Consider the following 19,854-nt stretch of genomic DNA (forward strand, 5'->3'; position numbering starts at 1 on the left):
GATTAAGAGCTGGGGATTGCCTCTATTGTGGCCAGCCTGGCCATTCTCTCGCCACTTATCCCCCTCGGCCAAAAGGGAGGACTCTCCAGTAGAGAGGAGGATCTGGGTGAGCCAGAAAACTTTCCCTGTGGCCTCCCAGAACTGGATGCTGATCCCAGCTACCATAAGACACCTCCAATGGTCCCTGTCCTTCTCCGCCTTGGCGGACTCCGGCGCCGAGGGAAATCTGTTGGATGAAGGCGTAGCCTCCCGGGCCAGGATTCCTCGGGAGCCATTGAGTGCCCCTCTAGAGGTCTGGGCACTAGATGGCAAAGTGACCTGAGTCACGCACTGTACACCTCCGTTGTCATTGCTGATCTCCGGAAACCATCGGGAGCCCGTCCAAATCCCCCGATAACCTCCCCACAGACGCTAATGGTCCTGGGGTACACTTGGTTGAGCCGCCACAATCCCCACCTCGATTGAGTGACGGGCACGATAGTCAGTTGGAGTCCATTCTACCATTCTACTTGTCTCCAGTCGGCCCTTGCTCCAGTACAGGCTACTGCTAGTTTGTCAGCTGCTGAAGCCCCAGACTTGTCCCAGCGGAGTATCACAACCTGGGGCAAGTATTTAGCAAACAAGGGGCTCTTTCCCTGCCTCCTCACTGGCCATATGATTGCGCAATCGACATCCTCCCTGGGGCCCTGCTACCTACCAGTCAGCTATATAACCTGTCCTGACCAGACAGGGAGGCCATGGAGGAGTACATCAATGAATCTCTCTCGGTAGGCATTATTCACTCCTCATCCTCCCTGGTAGGCACAGGGTTTTTCTTTGTGGGAAAGAAGGACGGCTGACTGCGTCTGTGCATTGACTACCGGGGCCTCATGACATAACCATCAGAAACAAGTATCCACTGCCGCTCATCAATTCTGCATTTGAACTTCTTCATGGGGCCACCGTATTCTCTAAACTTGATCTACGAAGCGCTTACCACCTGGTCAGGATAAGGGAGGGAGATGAGAGGGAAACAGCGTTTAATACCCCTCTCGGCCACTTCGAACACCTAGTAATACCATTTGGCCTCACTAATGCTCCCGCCATCTTCCAAGCCCCGATCAATGATGTCCTACGAGACTTCATAAATCGTTTTGTCTGGCTATCTAGATGACCTCCTGATCTTCTCCAGGAACACACCCAGCATGTCCATCAGGTCCTCCAGAGGCTTTGGGAGAACAAGCTCTTCAAGGCCGAGAAACGTGAATTCCATGTCCCCTCTGTCAGCTTCTTAGGATACATCACTGAGAGCGGACAAGTAAGGGCAGATCCCGAGAAGATCCAGGCGGTGGTGGAGTGGCCTCCACCCACAACACAAGCGACTCGTGGTTTCTGGGGTTTGCAAATTTCTATCGCCGCTTCATTAGGGATTATAGTCGGGTGGCGGTGCCCCTTACTCAACTTACTTCACCTAAGACCCCTTTTCTGTGGAATCCTGAAACCGACTCGGCGTTCTCAGACCTGAAGAAACGCTTCATGTCCTCTCCTATCCTGGTCCAACCAAACCCCTCCCGCCAATTCGTTGTGGAGGTCGACGCCTCTGACTCCGGGGTGGGAGCGGTCCTCTCAACGCTCCAGTTTGGATCAGATACTGCACCCCTGTGCCTTTTTTTTTCTCGCCGGTTATCCCCCACTGAACATAACTACGACGTGGGGAACCGGGAGTTACTAGCAGTCAAGCTTGCATTAGAGGAGTGGAGGCACTGGCTTGAGGGAGCGGAACATCCGTTTATTGTTTGGACAGACCACACGAACCGCAAAATGCCTGAATTCCCGTCAAGCACAGTGGGCATTTCTTTGGCAGGTTCTGGTTTACGCTAACATATCGTCCGGGGTCCAAGAGCAGGAAGCCCAATGCTCTCTCCCGATGATACACTACCGAGGAGGACCATCCTAACCCCGAGACCATCCTTCTCCGGTCCTGTGTGGTGGCAGCCCTCACTTGGGAGATCGAGGCTGCAGTGAAGGAAGCCCAACAGACCCAACCTGACCCAGGCAATGGACCACCTAAATGCCTTTTTGTATCAGAGCCTGTGCAGTCTCAGGTTCTGCAGTGGGGACATACTTCTCGTTTCACCTGCCACCCAGGGATTGACAGGACCCTTTTTCTCTTGAAGAAGCACTTTTTTTGGCCCTCCATGGACGCTGATACTCATTTCTTTGTCTCTGTCTGCACCCGTGGAAAAGCCTCCCACCGCCCACCGGCTGGACTGCTTCGTCCCTTACCCGTACCTAGCCGTCCGTGGTCCCATAACGCCCTGGATTTTGTCACAGGACTGCCCCCTTCTCACGGGAACACTGCTGTTCTCGCCATAGTGGACCGCTTTTCCAAAGCAGTGCATTTTGTGGCCCTTCCCAAACTTCCTACTGCTTGGGAGACAGCCGACCTGGTTGTCCAACACGTCTTCCACCTCCACAGAATCCCTGTAGACATCGTCTCTGACTGGGGTCCCCAGTTTGTCTCTGCAGTATGGAGGTCTTTTTGTCAGGCCCTTGGAACATCCATAAGCCTAACGTCCGGTTTCCATCCACAGACGAATGGGCAAATTAAGATTTGGAAACAGCACTACGTTGCATAACGGCGAATGACCCTTTGACATGGAGCACCCACCTCGCTTGGGTTGAGTATGCCCACAACTCTCTGGTCTGCACTGCCACTGGAAGATCCCCCTTTGAATGCTCACTTGGTTACCAACCCCCCTGTTCCCCATCCATGAAGGGGACATCTCCATGCCCTCAGTTCAGGACCATCTCTGCCCTTGCAACAAGGTCTGGGAGGACACACACACACCCCTGCTCTGGACTGCCAACTGCAACCGGAGATTCGCTGATCATTGGTGGATTCCTGCACCAGTGTACCAGCCTGGGCAGAAAGTTTGGCTCTCGGCTAAGGACATCCCTCTCAAGGACGAGCCCAAGAAACTGGCTCCTCTCTTCTTGGGACCTTTTGAAATTAAGAGGATCGTCAATTCCACAACTGTCTGGCTCAAATTGCCTATGACTCTGAGGATACATCCCATGTTCCATGTGTCTCAGGTGAAGCCAGTGGCTAGCAGTCCATTGTGCCCTCCAGCCAAGCCCCCCACCCCCACCACATTGTTGACGACCACCCAGCGTACACTGTCTGGCATTTACTGGATGTATGCTGCCAGGGTAGGGGCTTGCAGCACTTGGTGGATTGGGAGGGATATGGTCTGGAGGAATGTTCCTTGGTCCTTCATTTTGGATCCCTCCCTCATTCAGGAATTCTATCAGAACCATCCAGATAAGCCCGGTGTGTCACCTGGAGGCTCCTGCTGTGGGGGTGGGGTGGGTGGTACTGTCATGGTTCCGAGTACTGGCCTTGATTTGGCTCCATTGATGATGCCTTGTTGGGCAGCACATGGATTCCCTGCACAACTAATTGCATAATGACACACACCTGAGCCCATCAGGGGCCTAGCATAAGTACCTGGGTTTCTCTAGCACTAGTTGTCAGAGTATTGGTCAACCTTGGGCTCCTGGCTGCTTAGTGCTAGGCTCTAGAGCAGTCCTGGGTTCACTGTTCCTCTTAGGATATCTGGTTTTTGTGTTGGGACTCCACCTCAGATCCCTGAGGCAAGATTCCTTCCAGGTTGCTGCCTGTACTTGGTTTGGAGGAAGCATCATGACTCCAGTCTCGTACCAGTGTGCTGCATTTGGGTTCTCTGCGAGCTTGCTCTTCACTCAACATTGTGACACAACTTCAATCCACAGCCTCCCAAAGCCTACTTTAAAAGTATTTGCTACTCCCTTCCTAACTAGTCTTAAATCAATATCTGACTGAGTTATGGGGAGAGGTTGAGCAGGCTGGGACTTTTTTTCACTGGAATGTAGGAGAATGAGGGGTGATCTCATCGAGGTGTATAAAATCACAAAGGGCATAGATAAGGTGAATGCACAGTCCTTATGCCAGGGTTGGGGAATTGAACTAGGGGGGAGAGATTTAACAGGAACCTGAGGGGCAATTTTTTCACCCAGAGAGTGGTTGGTATCTGGAATGAGCTGCTAGAGGAAGTGGTTGAAGCAGGAACATTAATAACATTTAAAAGGCACTTGGACAGGTACATGGATTAAAAGGGTTTAGAAGGATATGGGCCAAAGGCAGGTAAGTGGGTGTCTTGGTTGGCATAGACCAGTTGGGCCGAAGGGCCTGTTTCTGTGCTGTATGACTCTATTACTTTGCTCTTGATTCTCAGTCCCTAAAAAGTTTGCTTCTCGTAGAGTCAGTCATACAGCACAGAAACAGGCCCTTTGGCCCAACTGGTCCTTGCTGACCATCAGTTGCCCAAATATGTTAATCCTATTTACCAGCACTTGGCCAATGGCCTTCCATGCCTCGGCGATAAGTGATCGTCCAGATACTTAAATGTTGTGAGAGTCTCTGCCTCCACCACCCCCTCAGGCAGTGTGTTCCATATACTTCTATCTACCCTAAACCCACCTTCATAACTTTAAACACTACTTATCAAATTAACTATCATTTTCCCTGTTCAGATGAGAATAGAAGCCATTTCCTGTCCTCCTTTCAATGTGCCTGTCCCAGCAAACCTTTCACCTTTTGCAATCTCTCAATATTCTTCTTGTAGTGTAGAGCTGAGGACTGCACAGAGTGCAAAAAGTTCAAGTCCAAGTTTAAGTTGATTGCCTTGGGCATACATGCCCAGAGTATAAATGCCAGATTTTTGCAGCAGCAGCACTGTACATCACAAACATAAACTTACATGACAAACTAAACTAAACATAATGATATCAGTGCAAGTTGAGAGAAAAAAGAATTATACTCTGAGGTAGAATTCTGGTTTCTCAGGTCAGTTTAGAACCTGACGGCAGTGGGGAAGAAGCTGTTGTTGAACCTTGAGGTGTGGGTCTTCTGCCCCCTGTACCTCCTGCCTGATGGGTTCTTGAAGATTTATACACATTCACCATTTCATCTGTACTTCTGTGTTTAATTTCCTTCCCATAAAACCAATATTCTGGTCTTATCTACTTTTAGATGCTGTTGTTAACAGAACATTACAGCACAGTACAGGCCCTTTGGCCCATAATGTTGTGCCGACATTTTATCCTGCTCTAAGATCTCAAATGCATAAAGCAAACTGCTGGAGGAACTCAGCGGGTCGGGCAGCATCTGTGGAGGGAAATGGACAGTCGATGTTTTGGGCTGAGACCCTTCATCTGGACCCGAAACGTCGACTGTCTATTTCCCTCCACAGATGCTGCCTGACCCGCTGAGTTCCTCCAGCAGTTTTTTTTTGCTCCAGATTCCAGCATCTGCAGTCTCTTGTGTCTCCATCTCAAATGAATCTCGCTATCACAGCCCGGTCCAGAATTAAAGACCAGTCTTAGTTTGTTTCATTTGGTTTAATCTGTTTTGAATTGTTTGCTTTTTATCATAGGTTTGAGTCTACAAGCAAAATCGCAGCATCTTTTTGTGGTAAGACTTTTATCGCCAATTTAGCTTCAGTAAAGCAAACTTTAATATGCAACAGTATGCTTGAGAGTGAAAAGGTATTTCTGTTTTTTTTGTTATTCAGAGGAATTAATTGGTTTAATGATTTTGATTTACAATGCTTTTCACAAATCGTTCTCAGGAAAGGAATCAGAGTAAAACTCCGATAATCTGGCATTTGATGTTCAGAAATCCTGATGGTCTGGCACCTGGCTCACTCATTAGTCTGGAGTGTAAACTAGGTATCCAAAGTGTGAGTGGGGTGTGTGTCCACTGCCAGGGTCCAGATTGCTTGCTTATTTTCCACTCCCTTTACACTCAATGGGCTCACTGGAAAAATTATCATACTACTTTGTAACATGTAGAAAACTGAAACAAAAGTGTATTGTGTATTCCAATAATCTGGAAAATCCATTAATCTTCCAATAATCTGGAAAATCCATTAGTTTGGCATGACTAAGGTCCAGAGGGTGCTAAATTATCAGAGTTTTACTGCAGTTGATTCAATGAGTAGTGATGTTCATTTCCTTTCACTAATCATTTTTCAAAACGGAATATCAGCTGTGACAGGAGGGTGTGTGATGGACAAGGTGTATAACAGACAAGGTATAGAACAGGTGGGGTGTTCAACCTGACTGAAATGCAGAACCATGAGCAATCAGTGTGTTGTTTAAAGGAGATGTACTGGGAGAACAATATCATTCTGAGGTTTCGGTAACATTAAAAATATTGATGACAGTACCAAGTTTATGTCGCATGGTTAGTAAGTTTGCAAATGACACTAAAATCTTGCTGTGATGGACAGTGAAGAAGGTTGTCTGAGATTACAGCAGGATCTAGATAAAGTGAGGGAAGTGGGCCATAGTACACCGAAAGTGGCAACACAGGTTGACAGGGTGGTGAAGAAGGCATTTGGCTCACTGGCCTTCATTGGTCAGGGCAGTGAGTACAGGAGTTGGGACGTCGTGTTACATCTGTATAAGATGTTGGTGAGACCGCACTTGGAGTACTGTGTGCAGTTCTGGTTGCCATGCTATAGGAAGGATGTCATTAAGCTGGAGAGGGCACAGAAAAGATTCAGGAGGATGCTACCAGGACTGGAGGGCTTGAGTTATAAGGAGAGGCTGGATACACTGGGAATTTTTTCCCTGGAGCAAAGGAGGTTGAGGGGTATATTAAATTACAAGGGGCAGACATAAGATGGATGGTCTTTTTCCCATGGTAGGCAAGTCTAAAACTGGAGGACATAGGTTTAAGATGAGAGAGGAAAGATTTTAAAAAGGACTTGAGGGACAACTTTTTCATGCAGAGGGTGGTGGGTATATGGAATGAGGTGTAGAGGCAGGTACAATTACAATGATCAAAAGACAGTGGACAAGTACAGGGATAGAAAGGTTTAGAGGGATATGGGCCAAACACAGGCAAATGGGACTAGATTGGATAGACGTCTTGGTTGGCATAGATGAGTTGGGCTGAAGGGCCTGTTTCCATGCTGTGTTACTCTATGACTCTATAACTCTGCACTAACAAGACAAACGTGGCTCATCGCCTGGGAGGTGGGACTACAGGGCTGGTGTTAGGTGACATTTAGAAACCAAAATGCATGAGACTACAAAACCCTAACCCTGGCCCTAACCCCTAATCCAACCAACCCTAGACCTTGGTACATCTGGATTGGTGGTGAGGCAAAGAATGTGGTCTTTAATTTACAGGTGAATCTAACAGCAACTTTGGGAACTTTTGACGTGGCAGCTGAGGTCGATGAGGTGAAAATCGAAGGTGTAGGGCAGATGCATCTGTCTCTGTCGAGCTCGCGAGTGGACAACCTGAACCGCCAGCTCCAGTTTGTCACCTACACCAACACCGTCTTCAACCCCAACACGGCTGACACAGGTGTGCAGAGGCTAACTCAAGCCCAAACAAAGGAGGTGGTTGAAATTCTAATGTGTTTGAATGAGTTTGATTGGCCCTTTATTTTCTAATCGGTGAGTGAATTGTTAAGGTGTAGCCTTTCTTCACCTCGTGGCATTGTCACGTTCATGATTTTGATTCATTGCTCTGCTACCTCAAGTCAAGTCGAGTTTATTGTCATGTGCACAAGTACGGTGAGGTACAGGTACAATGATAAACTTGCTTTCAGCAGCATCACAGGCACGTAGGTACAGACAACACAGAACATAAATTGTACATAAATTATACAAGACGGTGAAAACAAGACTGTGCAAAAACAAGACCTCAGTGCAAAACAAAGACACAGTCAGACAAGTCCACGGCAGTGCAAGAGGTGGTCCGTAGTGTTCCGTTGCTGAGGTAGGGTTAGGGTTGTGCAGGTCGGTTCAAGAACCTGATGGTTGTAGGAAAGTAGCTGTTCCTGAACCTGGTGGTGTGGGACTTCAGGCTTCTATACCTCCTGCCCGATGGTAGCAGCAAGAAGAGGGCATGGCTCGGATGATGGGGGTCCTTAATGATAGATGCTGCCGCCTTGAGTGTTGACCATTTTCTCATTTCCTTACTACTCATGTCTCTGTCAACAAGCCATGAACATTAATCTTGGGAAAAAATGACACCCCCATTTTCCCACCAATTCCCAACAGCCTCCTTTGCCCCTTGACCCACTGTTGACTTGTCTTTGAAGCCCTTGTCCCCACCAAGTCATGGATTGTCTCAAACCCTTCCCATTCATCGGTACAATTTCCAGCTTCACTTCTCAAAATCTGACGGACACATATCAAAGTAGACTTGGAACCAAAAAATCAATGGCTGTACCTTTCTCTCTGGCTGAAAGCTTCTACTCTAGGGTTATCCTGGAGAGCAAAATCATGACAGCTTGTTCCTCACTACTAAGGGCCTGCTCACCTCTCCCCTGACCCTTGTGTCTGATGCAAATCTGTGGTGTCCTGGGCAAGTGATTATTCCCACTTGCTGCACAGTGAGCATGTCTTCAGTAAGCATGGTCTGAGAAGCAAAAGCCATTCCAGGTCTTAAAGGGTGTAAGTTGATTGAGAAATCACTCATGGAAGGAAGGCAACCGTTTCAGAGCTGTGGGGTTCTACTGCAACATAAAGAAGCTGGAGGAACTCAGCAGGTCAGGCAGCATCAATGGAGGGAAATGGACAGGCAACGTTTTGGGTCGAGACCCTTCATCAGTCCAAATAAAATGACAGGTGTTACATTCTTGATCTGCTGGCTGTTTCCAGCATTCTCTTTTACTTAGGTCCGGAAGAAAAATCTTGACCTTAAACATCGACTGTCCATTTCCCTCCAGCTTTTTGTGCGTTGCTCCAGATTCCAGCATCTGCAGAATCTCCTGTGGGGTTCTGTTTCCTGCTTTCACTTTAGTTCACTTGAATTATTGTGCTGCACTATGGACAATAAAAAACATTCTGCATTTATATAGCATCTTTAATGCAGTAACACATCCCAAAAGGCTGCACAGGAGTGGTTTCAAATTACTTCCCTGTCTCTGTAACTTCCTTCATTTCAAGTAAAACTAAGCCACATTAGAATATATTAGTGCAGCTGGAGGAGGGTGGCTTTAAAGAAAGAAAGACTTGCTTTTCTGTAGCACCATCCACATCCTTTTCAAAATGTTCCAAAGTATTTTGCAGCCAGCAAAGTACTTTTGAAGTGCAGGCACAGTTGCAATATGGGAAATGCAGTGGCTAACTTGTCCCCAGCCGAGTCTCCAAAACAGGAATGTTACCAGGAGCAAATAATTTCTTCATAAGGAGTGATTTAAAGGAGGAAAAATGCTAAATGGCTTGTTGGGGACAGACAGAGAGTTGGGCTCGGCCAGCTGAAGGTGTGGTTGACTTGGCTGGAGAATTAAATTCAGATGAATTTTGGCTCAGAATTGGAGGACGGAAATGTAGGAAGTTAGAGAAGTGATTTGAAAACAAAGGCGAGAACGTTAAAATTGGGGCTTAGCTTAACTGGGAGCTAGTGTAGAAGAGCAAGTGGATAGGTGATTGGGGCAGCATGAATTAGGACATGGGCAGTGGTGTTTTGGATAACCTCAAGATTATGGAGTTCAAACAACTAAATCCTTGTAAACCAGAGGAGTGCTTGGCCCCTGAATTAGTGACGGGAAGCACTGACAAGATGCCAAGACCTGTGATCTGACAGAACTCAGGAAGCTGGAGATTGTTAGTGCCACCTGATACTGAATTCATTGGCGGAAGCGGGCAGCTCGTGGGCAAGTGCAATCACAAAGGTTGCTTGCCCTCGGTGGCGTTTGTCACTGCATCCTTCGCAGTATGTTGAAATATTGCGGCATCCCAAAACTTTTTTCCCTGCAATGAACGACTTTTTGTCCTGCTTCACTGCGTCGAATGTCCCAGTCCATGCCTTGGGCTTTCCTCTGTTTTGCATCAGCAGATATTGAAATGTGAAGCATTTTATGGACAGCAAGTGTACTCGCTGCTTGGAATGTAGGAAATGCCGCAGCCACCGTTCACACTGCAAGCTCGCAGAGTCATACAGACCCTTTTGCCCACCACATCTGCACCAACCAAGCACCCACTTACACTGATCCATGTTATTCTCCCCACGTTACCACAACACTGCATTCACACCAAATAGTACCATTTGGTTACGGTGGTTAAGCATCAGCCAGGGAACTGGAGAGTCCTTCCCTGCTCTTCAAAATAGCACCAATGGATCTCTTCCATCCTCCTGAGCTGGACCCTCTAACACTTCAGCTCACAAGAATCTGAGCTGAGATTCAGTGTTCGAGTCTCTGGAGTGGGTGGGACTGAGCCCACATGCGGTGAGATTGCCATCAACGTAAGCATGTACTTCTGCAACAGTCTTTCACCTAATTGCAAAGTGGCTCCTGGCTGTTCTCGGTGGAGAGGAGGTAAGGGGAAGAGGTGACCCTCAGATGATGCAGTTACTGAGAGGGTTGGAAGCAAGTCAAGAGGGCTTTTCATGCACCGCTCAGTAATCTGGTAGGACCCAGGGAATTCTCTTGGTGACTGACCATCCAGTCCTGCATGTCGACGGGATATGGAGGAGTCAAACCTGGCGTGGAGAAGCAGGTTGGACACCTTCTGACTTCCAAATAATCACGCACACCAACACTGTCATGGGCTGCATGGCCCGAGATTGGTCAAGTGATGGGAAGCCCACCAGTGCCCCACAGTTCTTAGATGGTTAAACTTCACCTGTACGTTTGGGACCCCGAACATGAACTTCCTTATGAGGGGTATAGATAGGGTAATTGCATGCAGGCTGTTTCCCCTCAGGTTGGGTGAGACTAGAACTAGAAGTCATAGGTTTAGGGTGAAAGGTGAATTTATAAGTGGAATCTGAGGGGGGCTACTTCACTCAGACGGTGGTGTGAGTGTGGAATGAGCTGCCAGTGGAAGTGGTAGATGCAGGTTCAATTGGTATTGGTTTATTATTGTCACTTGTACCGAGCTACAGTGAAAAACTTGTCTTGCATACCGATCGTACAGATCAATTCATTACACAGTGCCGTTACATTGAGTTAGTACAGAGTGCATTGATGTAGTACAGGTAAAAACAATAACAGTACAGAGTAAAGTGTCACAGCTACAGAGAAAGTGCAGTGCAATAAGGTGCAAGGTCACAACAAGGTAGATCATGAGGTCAGAGTCCACCTCATCGTATAAGGGAACTGTTCAATAGTCTTATCACAGTGGGGTAGAAGCTGTCCTTAAGTCTGGTGGTACGTGCCCTCAGGCTCCTGTATCTTCTACCTGATGGGAGAGAAGAGAGAATGACCTGGGTGGGTGGGGTCTTTGATTATGTTGGCTGCTTCACCAAGGCAGCGAGAGGTAAAGACAGAGTCCAAGAGGGGGAGGCTGGTGTCTGTGATGCACTGGGCTGTGTCCACAACTCTGCAGTTTCTTGCAGTCCTGGACAGAGCAGTTGCCGTGATGCATCCAGATAGGATGTTTTCTATGGTGCATCAGTAAAAATTGGTGAAAGTCAAAGGGGACAAACTGACTTTCTTTAGCCTCTGAGGAAGTAGAGGCGCTGGTGAGCTTTCTTGGCCGTGGCATCTACGTGATTTGAACAGGACAGGCTGTTGGTGATGTTCACTCCCAGGAACTTGAAGCTCTCAACCCTCTTGACCTTAGCACTGTTGATGTAGACAGGTGCATGTGCACCCCCCCTTTCCTGGTCAATGACCAGCTCTTTTGTTTTGTTGACATTGAGGGAAAGGTTGTTGTCATAACACCATTCCAACTAAGCTGTCTATCTCATTGTAACATTATAAAATTGTAACATTTACGAGAAGTTTGATAGGTACGTGGATGGGAGGGGTTTGGAAGGATATGTTCTGGGTGTAGGTAGATGGGACGAGGCAGAAGATCAGGTTGGCATGGGCTAGATGGGCCGAAGGGCCTGTTTTTGTGCTGTAGTGCTCTCTGAACCCATGGCTAAGGCTTGCCCACTCCGATAAGTGGGGCGAGTCCCAAAGGAGAGCAGGTATACGTTCTGAGTCACATGAACAGAGATGAGTTTCTTAAGCTTCCTGACCTGCATGGTCAAAAGAAAGTTGCTTAACTAACTGAAAGCATCGCAGAAGGTGATGTAGAGAGTTGAATGATCTCTGAGTCAGCTTATGAGTCTATTTTAGGTTTGCAAAGTGTAACACGACAGACTTTCTTCTTGAACTTGCTCCTCAGTGAGGCATGTAAACAGGATGGGGTGTCTAGCCAAACATTCTTTATTAATGATGAACAACACCCAGTTAAGAGCAGCAAATGATACCACTATGTATCAGTGTCTTACCACATAGAATGCATATTGATGTGCACATACCTCATACACTATAGTGCTGGCCTCTAAAGCAAAACTAACAAACCTAGAGCAATAATAACTACATATATTATCCTATTTATATTAATTAACTGTTTGCATGCAATACACAATTATATAAGTAACTAATTATTTATTAACTACGTATGTACACAGTCAACAACAATAAATTCTGTGGGACATATGAATCTTCTTTACCAAGCCTCTTAACTACAACACTACAATATAAATTAGCAATTCAACAGTATATGCCCAACACCAATAAAGTGAAAATATTACTCTTACATTAACCTTTACGTAAAACAAACCTCACATCTTGTACTGAACAGCTACTGCAACTAAATATACACGAACATGGCTACAGTGCAGTAGGTTATCAAGAAGGCAAATGGAAGGTTGGCCTTCATTGTTGGAGGGATTGAATTTAAGAGCAGGGAGGTTATGCTGCAACTGTACAGGGCACTGGTGAGGCCGCACCTGGAGCACTGCGCGCAGTTCTGGTCTCCTTACTTGAGGAAAGATGTACTGGCTTTGGAGGTGGTGCAGAGGAGGTTCACCAGGTTGATTCCGGAGATGAGGGGGTCAGCCTGTGAGGAGAGATTGAGTCGCCTGGGACTGTGCTCGCTGGAATTCAGAAGAATGAGAGGGGATCTTATAGAAACATAAAATTATGGAAGGGATAGATGAGATAGAGGCAGGAAAGTTGTTTCCACTGGTAGATGAGATTAGAACTAGGGGACATAGCCTCAAGATTCAGGGGAATAGATTTAGGACGGAGATGAGGAAGAACTGCTTTTCCCAGAGAGTAGTGAATCTGTGGAGTTCTCTGCCCAGGGAAGCAGTAGCGGCTACCTGATTAAATATATTTAAGACACAGTTCGATAGATTTTTGCATAGTAGGGGAATTAAGGGTTATGGGTAAGAGGCAGGTAGGTGGATCCGAGTCCACGGCCAGATCAACCATGATCTTATTGAACGGCGGAGCAGATGGCCTACTTCTGGTCCTGTTTCTTACGTTCCTGTGTATCAGGTACAATTCTAAACACCATTCCATATTCTCAAAACTTATTACCACATGTACTCCAACAGTAATTAAATGTTGTTTCCAACATATTCCCAACTGTCACAAACCCAATGATAACTTCTCACCTATTTTTCTAAATGTTTCCTACCTCTTGTACTCAATCACACACTGTTTTATATCACAGCTGATTGTCCCCCATGGGCACTGCTCATTTCTTTTGCTGACCCTTCCAAATTTACTGTCATCACCTTTGACCCCCAACTCCAACCCTCAGATTCTTCCCCCTCACCCACACGCTGGGGACAATCGACAGCGGCCGATTAACCCTCTGACCCGTGCGTCTTTGGGATGTGGGAGGAAACCGGAGCACCCGGGGGAAACCCACATGGTCACGGAGAACGTGCAAACTCCACACAGACAGCACCGGAGGTCAGGATCAAAACTGGGTGGTTGGTAATTGGTTTATTATTGTCACATGTACCGAGGTATAGTGAAAAGCTTTTGTTTTCATGCCATCCAGGCAGATCATTCCGTACAAGTAGTACAAAAGGGAATAAAAAAGAGAATGCAGAATAAAGTGTTACAGTTACAGAGAAAGTGCAGGCAGACAATAAGGTGCAAGGGCCACAACGAGGTAGATTGGGAGATCAAGAGTTCATCTTTATCCTACGAGAAGTCCGTTCAAGAGTCTTATAACAGCAGGATAGAAGCTGTCCTTGAGCCTGGTGGTACGTGCTCTCAAGCTTTTGTATCTTCTGCCCGACAGGAGAGGGGAGAAGAGAGAATATCCGGGGTGGGAGGGGTCCTTGATTATGTTGGCTGCTTTACTGAGGCAGCAGGAAGTGTAGACAGAGTCCACGGAGGGGAGGCTGGTTTCCGTGATGGACTGGGCTGTGTCCACAACTCTCTGCAGTTTCTTGCGGTCCCGGGCAGAGCAGTTGCTGTAACTAGCAGTGATGCGTCCAGATAGGATACTTTCTGTGGTTGCTGGAGCTGTGAGACAGCAGCACTACCTGCAGTGCCACTGTGTTGTCTATTACCGTTGTGACTCCTGGGAACCTCTGGCCCATTAGCAGGGGGAGATAGGAAGAGAAAATAAAGATGGCTACATGCAGATGAACAGCACATCTTTCTTTCTATTATTATAACACAGGTTATTACAGTTGCATCAAAGCAAAATTAACCTGAACCATTGCAAGTGACCTGTACTTTGTTTCAGACTGCATGAGCAACCTTTATCATGACTAAACTTACATGAAAAACTGCAGAGAAACAAAATGGTAACAATTTGGTATGTCCCACATCTGAGGGAACAGTAGAAGACTTTCATTCTTATCTAGAATAGTTTGAGCTGTGGTCGGTGGAAGGTGCTTCTGCAAGTATGAAATGCCTGGTCATTGACTTCAGGAAAGGGGGTGCTGTACCTGCACCTGTCTACATCAATAGCGCTGAGGTTGAGAGCTTCAAGTTCTTAAAAGTGAACATCACCAATAGTCTGTCCTGGTCCAACCACGCAGACGCCACGGTCAAGAAAGCTCACCAGCGCCTCTACTTCCTCAGAAGGCTAAAGAAATTCTGTATGTCCCTTTTGACACTCATCAATTTTTATCGATGCATCACGGCTTGGTATGGCAACTGCTCTGCCCAGGACCGCAAGAAACTGCAGAGAGCTGTGGACGCAGCCCAGCGCATCACGGAAACCAGCCTGCCCTCCTTGGACTCTGTCTATACCTCTAGCAGCTTTGGTGAAGCAGCCAACATAATCAAAGACCCCACCCACCCGGGTCATTCTCTCTTCTCTCCTCTCCCACCTGGCAGAAGATACAGGAGCCTGAAGGCACGTACCACCAGGCTCAAGGACAGCTTCTACCTCACTGTGATAAGACTATTGACCAGTTCCTTTATACAATGAAATGGACTCTGACCTCGCGATCTACCTTGTTGTGACCTTGCACCTTATTGTCTACCTGCAATGCATTTCTCTGTAGCTGTGACACTTTACTCTGTACTCTGTTATTGTTTTTACCTTGTACTACCTCAATGCACTCTGTACTAACTCAATGTATCTGCACTGTTGTAATGAATTGACCTGTACAATTGGTATGCAAGACGAGTTTTTCACTGTACCTCGGTACAAGTGACAATAATAAACCAATACCAAATGCCTGCTATTTTGGACTTCTCAAACTCCAGTCCAATCCAGATGAAGGGTGTCTATCCAAAACATTGACTGTCCATCTCCCTTCACAGATGCTGCCCGACCCGCTGAGTTCCTCCAGCAGATTGTTCATTATCACATTGTTGTTTGCGGAAGCTTGCTGTGCACAATCTGGAATTTCCTACAGCGCAGCAGTGTCTACAGCTCAAAAGCAGTTCCCTGGATCTAAGGGGCTCTGGGATATCCTGAGGGTGTGCAAGGTGCTACAGAAATGCTTTCGTTCCTCCTTTCCCTACTCTGAGGGCTCTTCACCTACTTGGATCGATTGCTTTGCACAGATAAACCAATTCAACAATGCTCTTTGTTTTTCAGTGCTGTTCGAGACAGATGGACACCAGGCAGCGTTTACCATCAAAATTAGGCATCCCGTGATCCCGAAGCTTTATAATGTTAAGAGCCAATCAGGTCAGTGGCAGCTGTCTTGAGGTTAGTGCTGTCAAGAGGGTCGAAATCGTATTGTAAATGATTGAACGGAAACACACAAGGATCATGCTTGTCTGTGGTGGATATTTGTTGCTGAAACTTGGTTGCTGTCTCCAGAAAGGGAACAGGGGAGGTGAATTGGAGCCCCTTCTCCAATCTGTGTTTGTGGCACCAGCTTCTGTTCTGCAGCTGCTCTGTTTAATTTGGCCTGTGGTAATCTGGGCACAGTGGCGCAGTGGGGTGAGCCACTGCCTTACAGCTCCAGAGACCTGGGTTCGATCCCGACCTCCGGTGCTGTCTGTGTGGAGTTTGCACGTTCTCCCTGTGACTGTGTGGGTTTCCCCCAGGTGCTCCGGTTTCCTCCCACATCCCAAAGGCATGCAGGTCGATGGGTTAATTGGTCGCTGTAGATTGTCCCCAGTGTGTGGGTGAGGGGTGGAGTCTGGGGAGAGTTGATGGGAGTGTGGGGGGAATGGAATGGGATTAATGTAGGATTGGTGTAAATGGGTGGTTGATAGTACAGGCTCAATGGGCTGAAGGGCCTGTTTCCGTGCTGTGTAACTCTGTGACCTGCTCCTATAGAATGAGCAGACTACATTGGTCTTTGAGAGGATCTCTTGCCTCTTTCGAACTCAGAGGTAGATTCAGCCAGGGTCAGTTTGATGACAACTCAGAAGGCAGCAACTCATGAAGGCTGTTCCTGGCCATTGAAGGGGGCGTTTTGGCTCTGCAATGGTGCGGTGGGTTCAGATGGGCAGTCTTGCTCCATTTGACGCTGAATAGTTGGAGGTCTCACTTGAAGAGCTGTCACAAATTTCCACAGCAAGTGATAACTGTCGGCTGAGTCAACACAGCCATCCATCTGGCATGTATTGCACGAGGTACAAACCTAAGGGGGCAAATGCTTCACCCTCAGAAAAGAACCACTCTGAGTGCTTGAGCCGAATGATTCTCTTTCACTTGTATTCTTGAATTGTTTCCAAATTGGTCTTGAAGTTGGAGCTGGGGGATAAAGTAATTAGTAATTGGTTTATTATTGTCACATGTACTGAGATACAGTGAAAAGCTTTGTTTGCGTGCCATCCAGATCATTCCATACATCAGTACATTAAGGCAGTACAAGGGAAAACAATAACAATGCAGAATATAGTGTTACAGTTACAGAGAAAGTGCAGTGCAGGCAGACAATAAGGTGCAAGGGCCACGACGAGGTAGATTGTGAGGACAAGGATTCATCTTTATTGTACAAGAAGACACTTGAGTCACTTTCAAAGATATGCATTAGATACAGGAGTAGGCCACTCGGCCCCTCAAGCCTGCTCCTACATTTAAGAAGATCACACCTGATCTGACTCTAACCTCAACCTCACATTCCCATCTACCACCCCCCGTGACCTTTCACCCCCTTGCTTACCAGGAGTTGATCTCCCTCTGCCTGAAAAATATTTGAAGACCCTGCTTCCACTGGCCTTTGGAGGGCAGAGTTCTGAAGGCTCAGCGCTCTCTGAGAGGAAAAGGATTCTGCCTTATCTCTGTCTTCAATGGGCGATCCCTTGTTTTTTAACCACTGACCGCTGGCTCTGAATTTCTCCACAAGAGGAAAATTCATCTCCACATCCACCCTGCCAAGATTCTCAGGATCATAGCAACTGTGGCATGAAAGCTGCTTGCTGGAGGCAATAGGAACACCATTCTCGCTCCAGACGTTTGTAGGACATTGAGAAACAGATGGCTCTTTATAGTGAACAATGAGCAAAAAAACGAGTTGCTGGAGGAACTCAGTGGGTCAGGCAGCATCTGTGGAGGGAAATGGACAGATCCAGAAGGGTCTCAGCCTGAAATGTCGACTGTCTATTTTCCCTCCACAGATGCTGCCTGACCCACTGAGTTCCTCCAGCAGTTTGTTTGTTGTCCAGATTGCAACATCTTCAGTCTCTTGATGAACAATCACCTCTCAACTGCAAAGCAAAACATGGTGAAGATAGTTCTGTTCTACCATGTCCCAGTACTGGGGGAAAGTGACAGGTTTGGGGTTAACACCTCACAAGTCGAGGGTCTCTCAAACTCTTTCCGATTCAGGAATGGTAAGAAGATTGGGAAAAGACCGGCTGGTCCACTCCACCTGGACCTTACACGAACCCCTTCTCCCACAGTGTCCCCTCAGTTACACAATTACCAGCAAGAAGCAGGAAAAACCTTGGGCCAGGTTAGGCTGAGAGGCTGGGAGATTCTTACAGGACCCACAAAGGCGATCAGGTTAAGTGCAAGGGAATGCGGTCACAGGTGAGACTTACCCCCACCGAACAATCTGCTGATGAACAGTTTTTCATGAGTAGGAAGCAGGCCATCCCTTCTTTGGACACTGGCAGTGTGTGAACAACCTCAGCTTGTTGTCAGGCAAGGAATATTGCAGCAAGCTATTGGCGAGGGAAACCGGGGAATTGATGTGGCTCATTCCTTGCAATGGACCTGCTATTGCCAGATCCTCTCTGACTTGGCCTGCACTCATCAGGTTGGCCAAATCCAACAACATAGGAACCCAGAAGCATAGAAAATAGGAGACGGGGTAAGCCAAATCCATGCCGTTCCATTCTAGTCTGTCGAGTGCTGTTACAATTTAGGCAGCACAGTGATTCAGCAGGTAGAGCCGCTGCCTCCCAGCTCCAGAGACCCGGGTTCGATCCCGACCTCTGGCGCTGTCTGTGTGGACTTTGCATGTTCTCCCCGTGACCGCGTGGGTTTCCCGCCGGGTGTTCCGGTTTCCTCCCACATCCCAAAGGCGTGCGGGTCAGTGGGTTGATTGTCCCTGCTGTAAGTTGTCCCTAGTGTGTGGGTGGGTGATGGAATCTGGGGGGAGTTGATGGGAATGTGGGGGGAATGGGTTATGGGGAAGATTAATGGGGAATGGGATTGCTCTGAGATCTAGCATGGATTCAATGGGCTGAATGGCTTTTTTCAGTCCCATATGGAAATATTGGAAATGTTATCACTTTCTATGAGATCCCCTCCCATTCCCCTATAATCCTCATAAACCATCCGAGGGATTTGCCTGGAATCTTTGCTGGACTCTGTCCACAACAAGAACATCCTTCTTTAAGTCAGGAGCCCAAGCTGTGTACAATGGTTCACCAAAATGCAAGGCAGACCATTAAAGCAGGCAGTGAACAGTCAGCGGATGTGGCCTTGGGCTAATCCTGTTCACACTTCTTACAGGTAAGGCCCACAATGTGTTTGAAAATTCAAACAAAATAAGCTTGGTGACGCCCAACTTTAATATGAGATTTAACTGTTGATTCACTCTCAAAACTCCCATCAAGTCGGTTTTGTGAAGTTGGTGCTTCATCTTTCCTCCTGTTGTGATCAATGTGATCGTATTTAACTCTAAAACAGGATTTCAAGACCTCATTCATTGAGTAGATGTACCATGTGGGACTGAGCCCCACGGAAGGGGAGGAGAACCGAGGACCAGTAACTAGAAATGGGCCGGTTTGATTCCTGTTTTGATCTTAACACAGGCAATGGTGGGTTGGCATTTGTTGGGAGGAGTTCTGAAGGAAAAGATCATCCTCGGTGTGGGGAGTTGAGGACAGGAGTATTTGCAATGTCTTCCATAGTTCACTAACCCCTTTATTCACAACACACAGAAGGATCGTGTGAGGACCTAAAGGCTCCTGGCATAGCTTTCATCCCTCAGAAACAGAGTAACCAGTCATTCAATCAGTGACTTGGCCATTTGGATTCAGAATTACTTGCCCATAGAAGAGGGTAGTGGTAGATGGGACTTCTTCTGGCTGGAGGTCCGTGACCAGTGGTGTTCCGCAGGGATCTGTACTGGGACATCTGTTTGTGATATATGTGAATGACTTGGATGAAAGTGTGGACGGGTGG

General features: G+C 47.3%; 1 protein-coding gene across 6 annotated transcripts in view; it reads left to right on the forward strand.

Moving 5' to 3' along the window:
* Positions 1-19,854, forward strand: part of LOC127566969 (beta-1,4 N-acetylgalactosaminyltransferase 1-like) — a 77,211-nt gene that overhangs the window by 26,646 nt on the left and 30,711 nt on the right. For all 6 annotated transcript variants that reach the window (XM_052009541.1, XM_052009542.1, XM_052009539.1 and 3 more), the window contains exons 5-7: positions 5,457-5,494; positions 7,222-7,402; positions 15,856-15,948. In XM_052009541.1, coding sequence (XP_051865501.1) covers positions 5,457-5,494; positions 7,222-7,402; positions 15,856-15,948 — 312 coding nt within the window. The remainder of the gene's footprint in view (positions 1-5,456; positions 5,495-7,221; positions 7,403-15,855; positions 15,949-19,854) is intronic.

The sequence above is a fragment of the Pristis pectinata genome, chromosome X (assembly GCF_009764475.1).
Source record: "Pristis pectinata isolate sPriPec2 chromosome X, sPriPec2.1.pri, whole genome shotgun sequence".
NCBI classification, from domain to species: Eukaryota; Metazoa; Chordata; class Chondrichthyes; order Rhinopristiformes; family Pristidae; genus Pristis; species Pristis pectinata.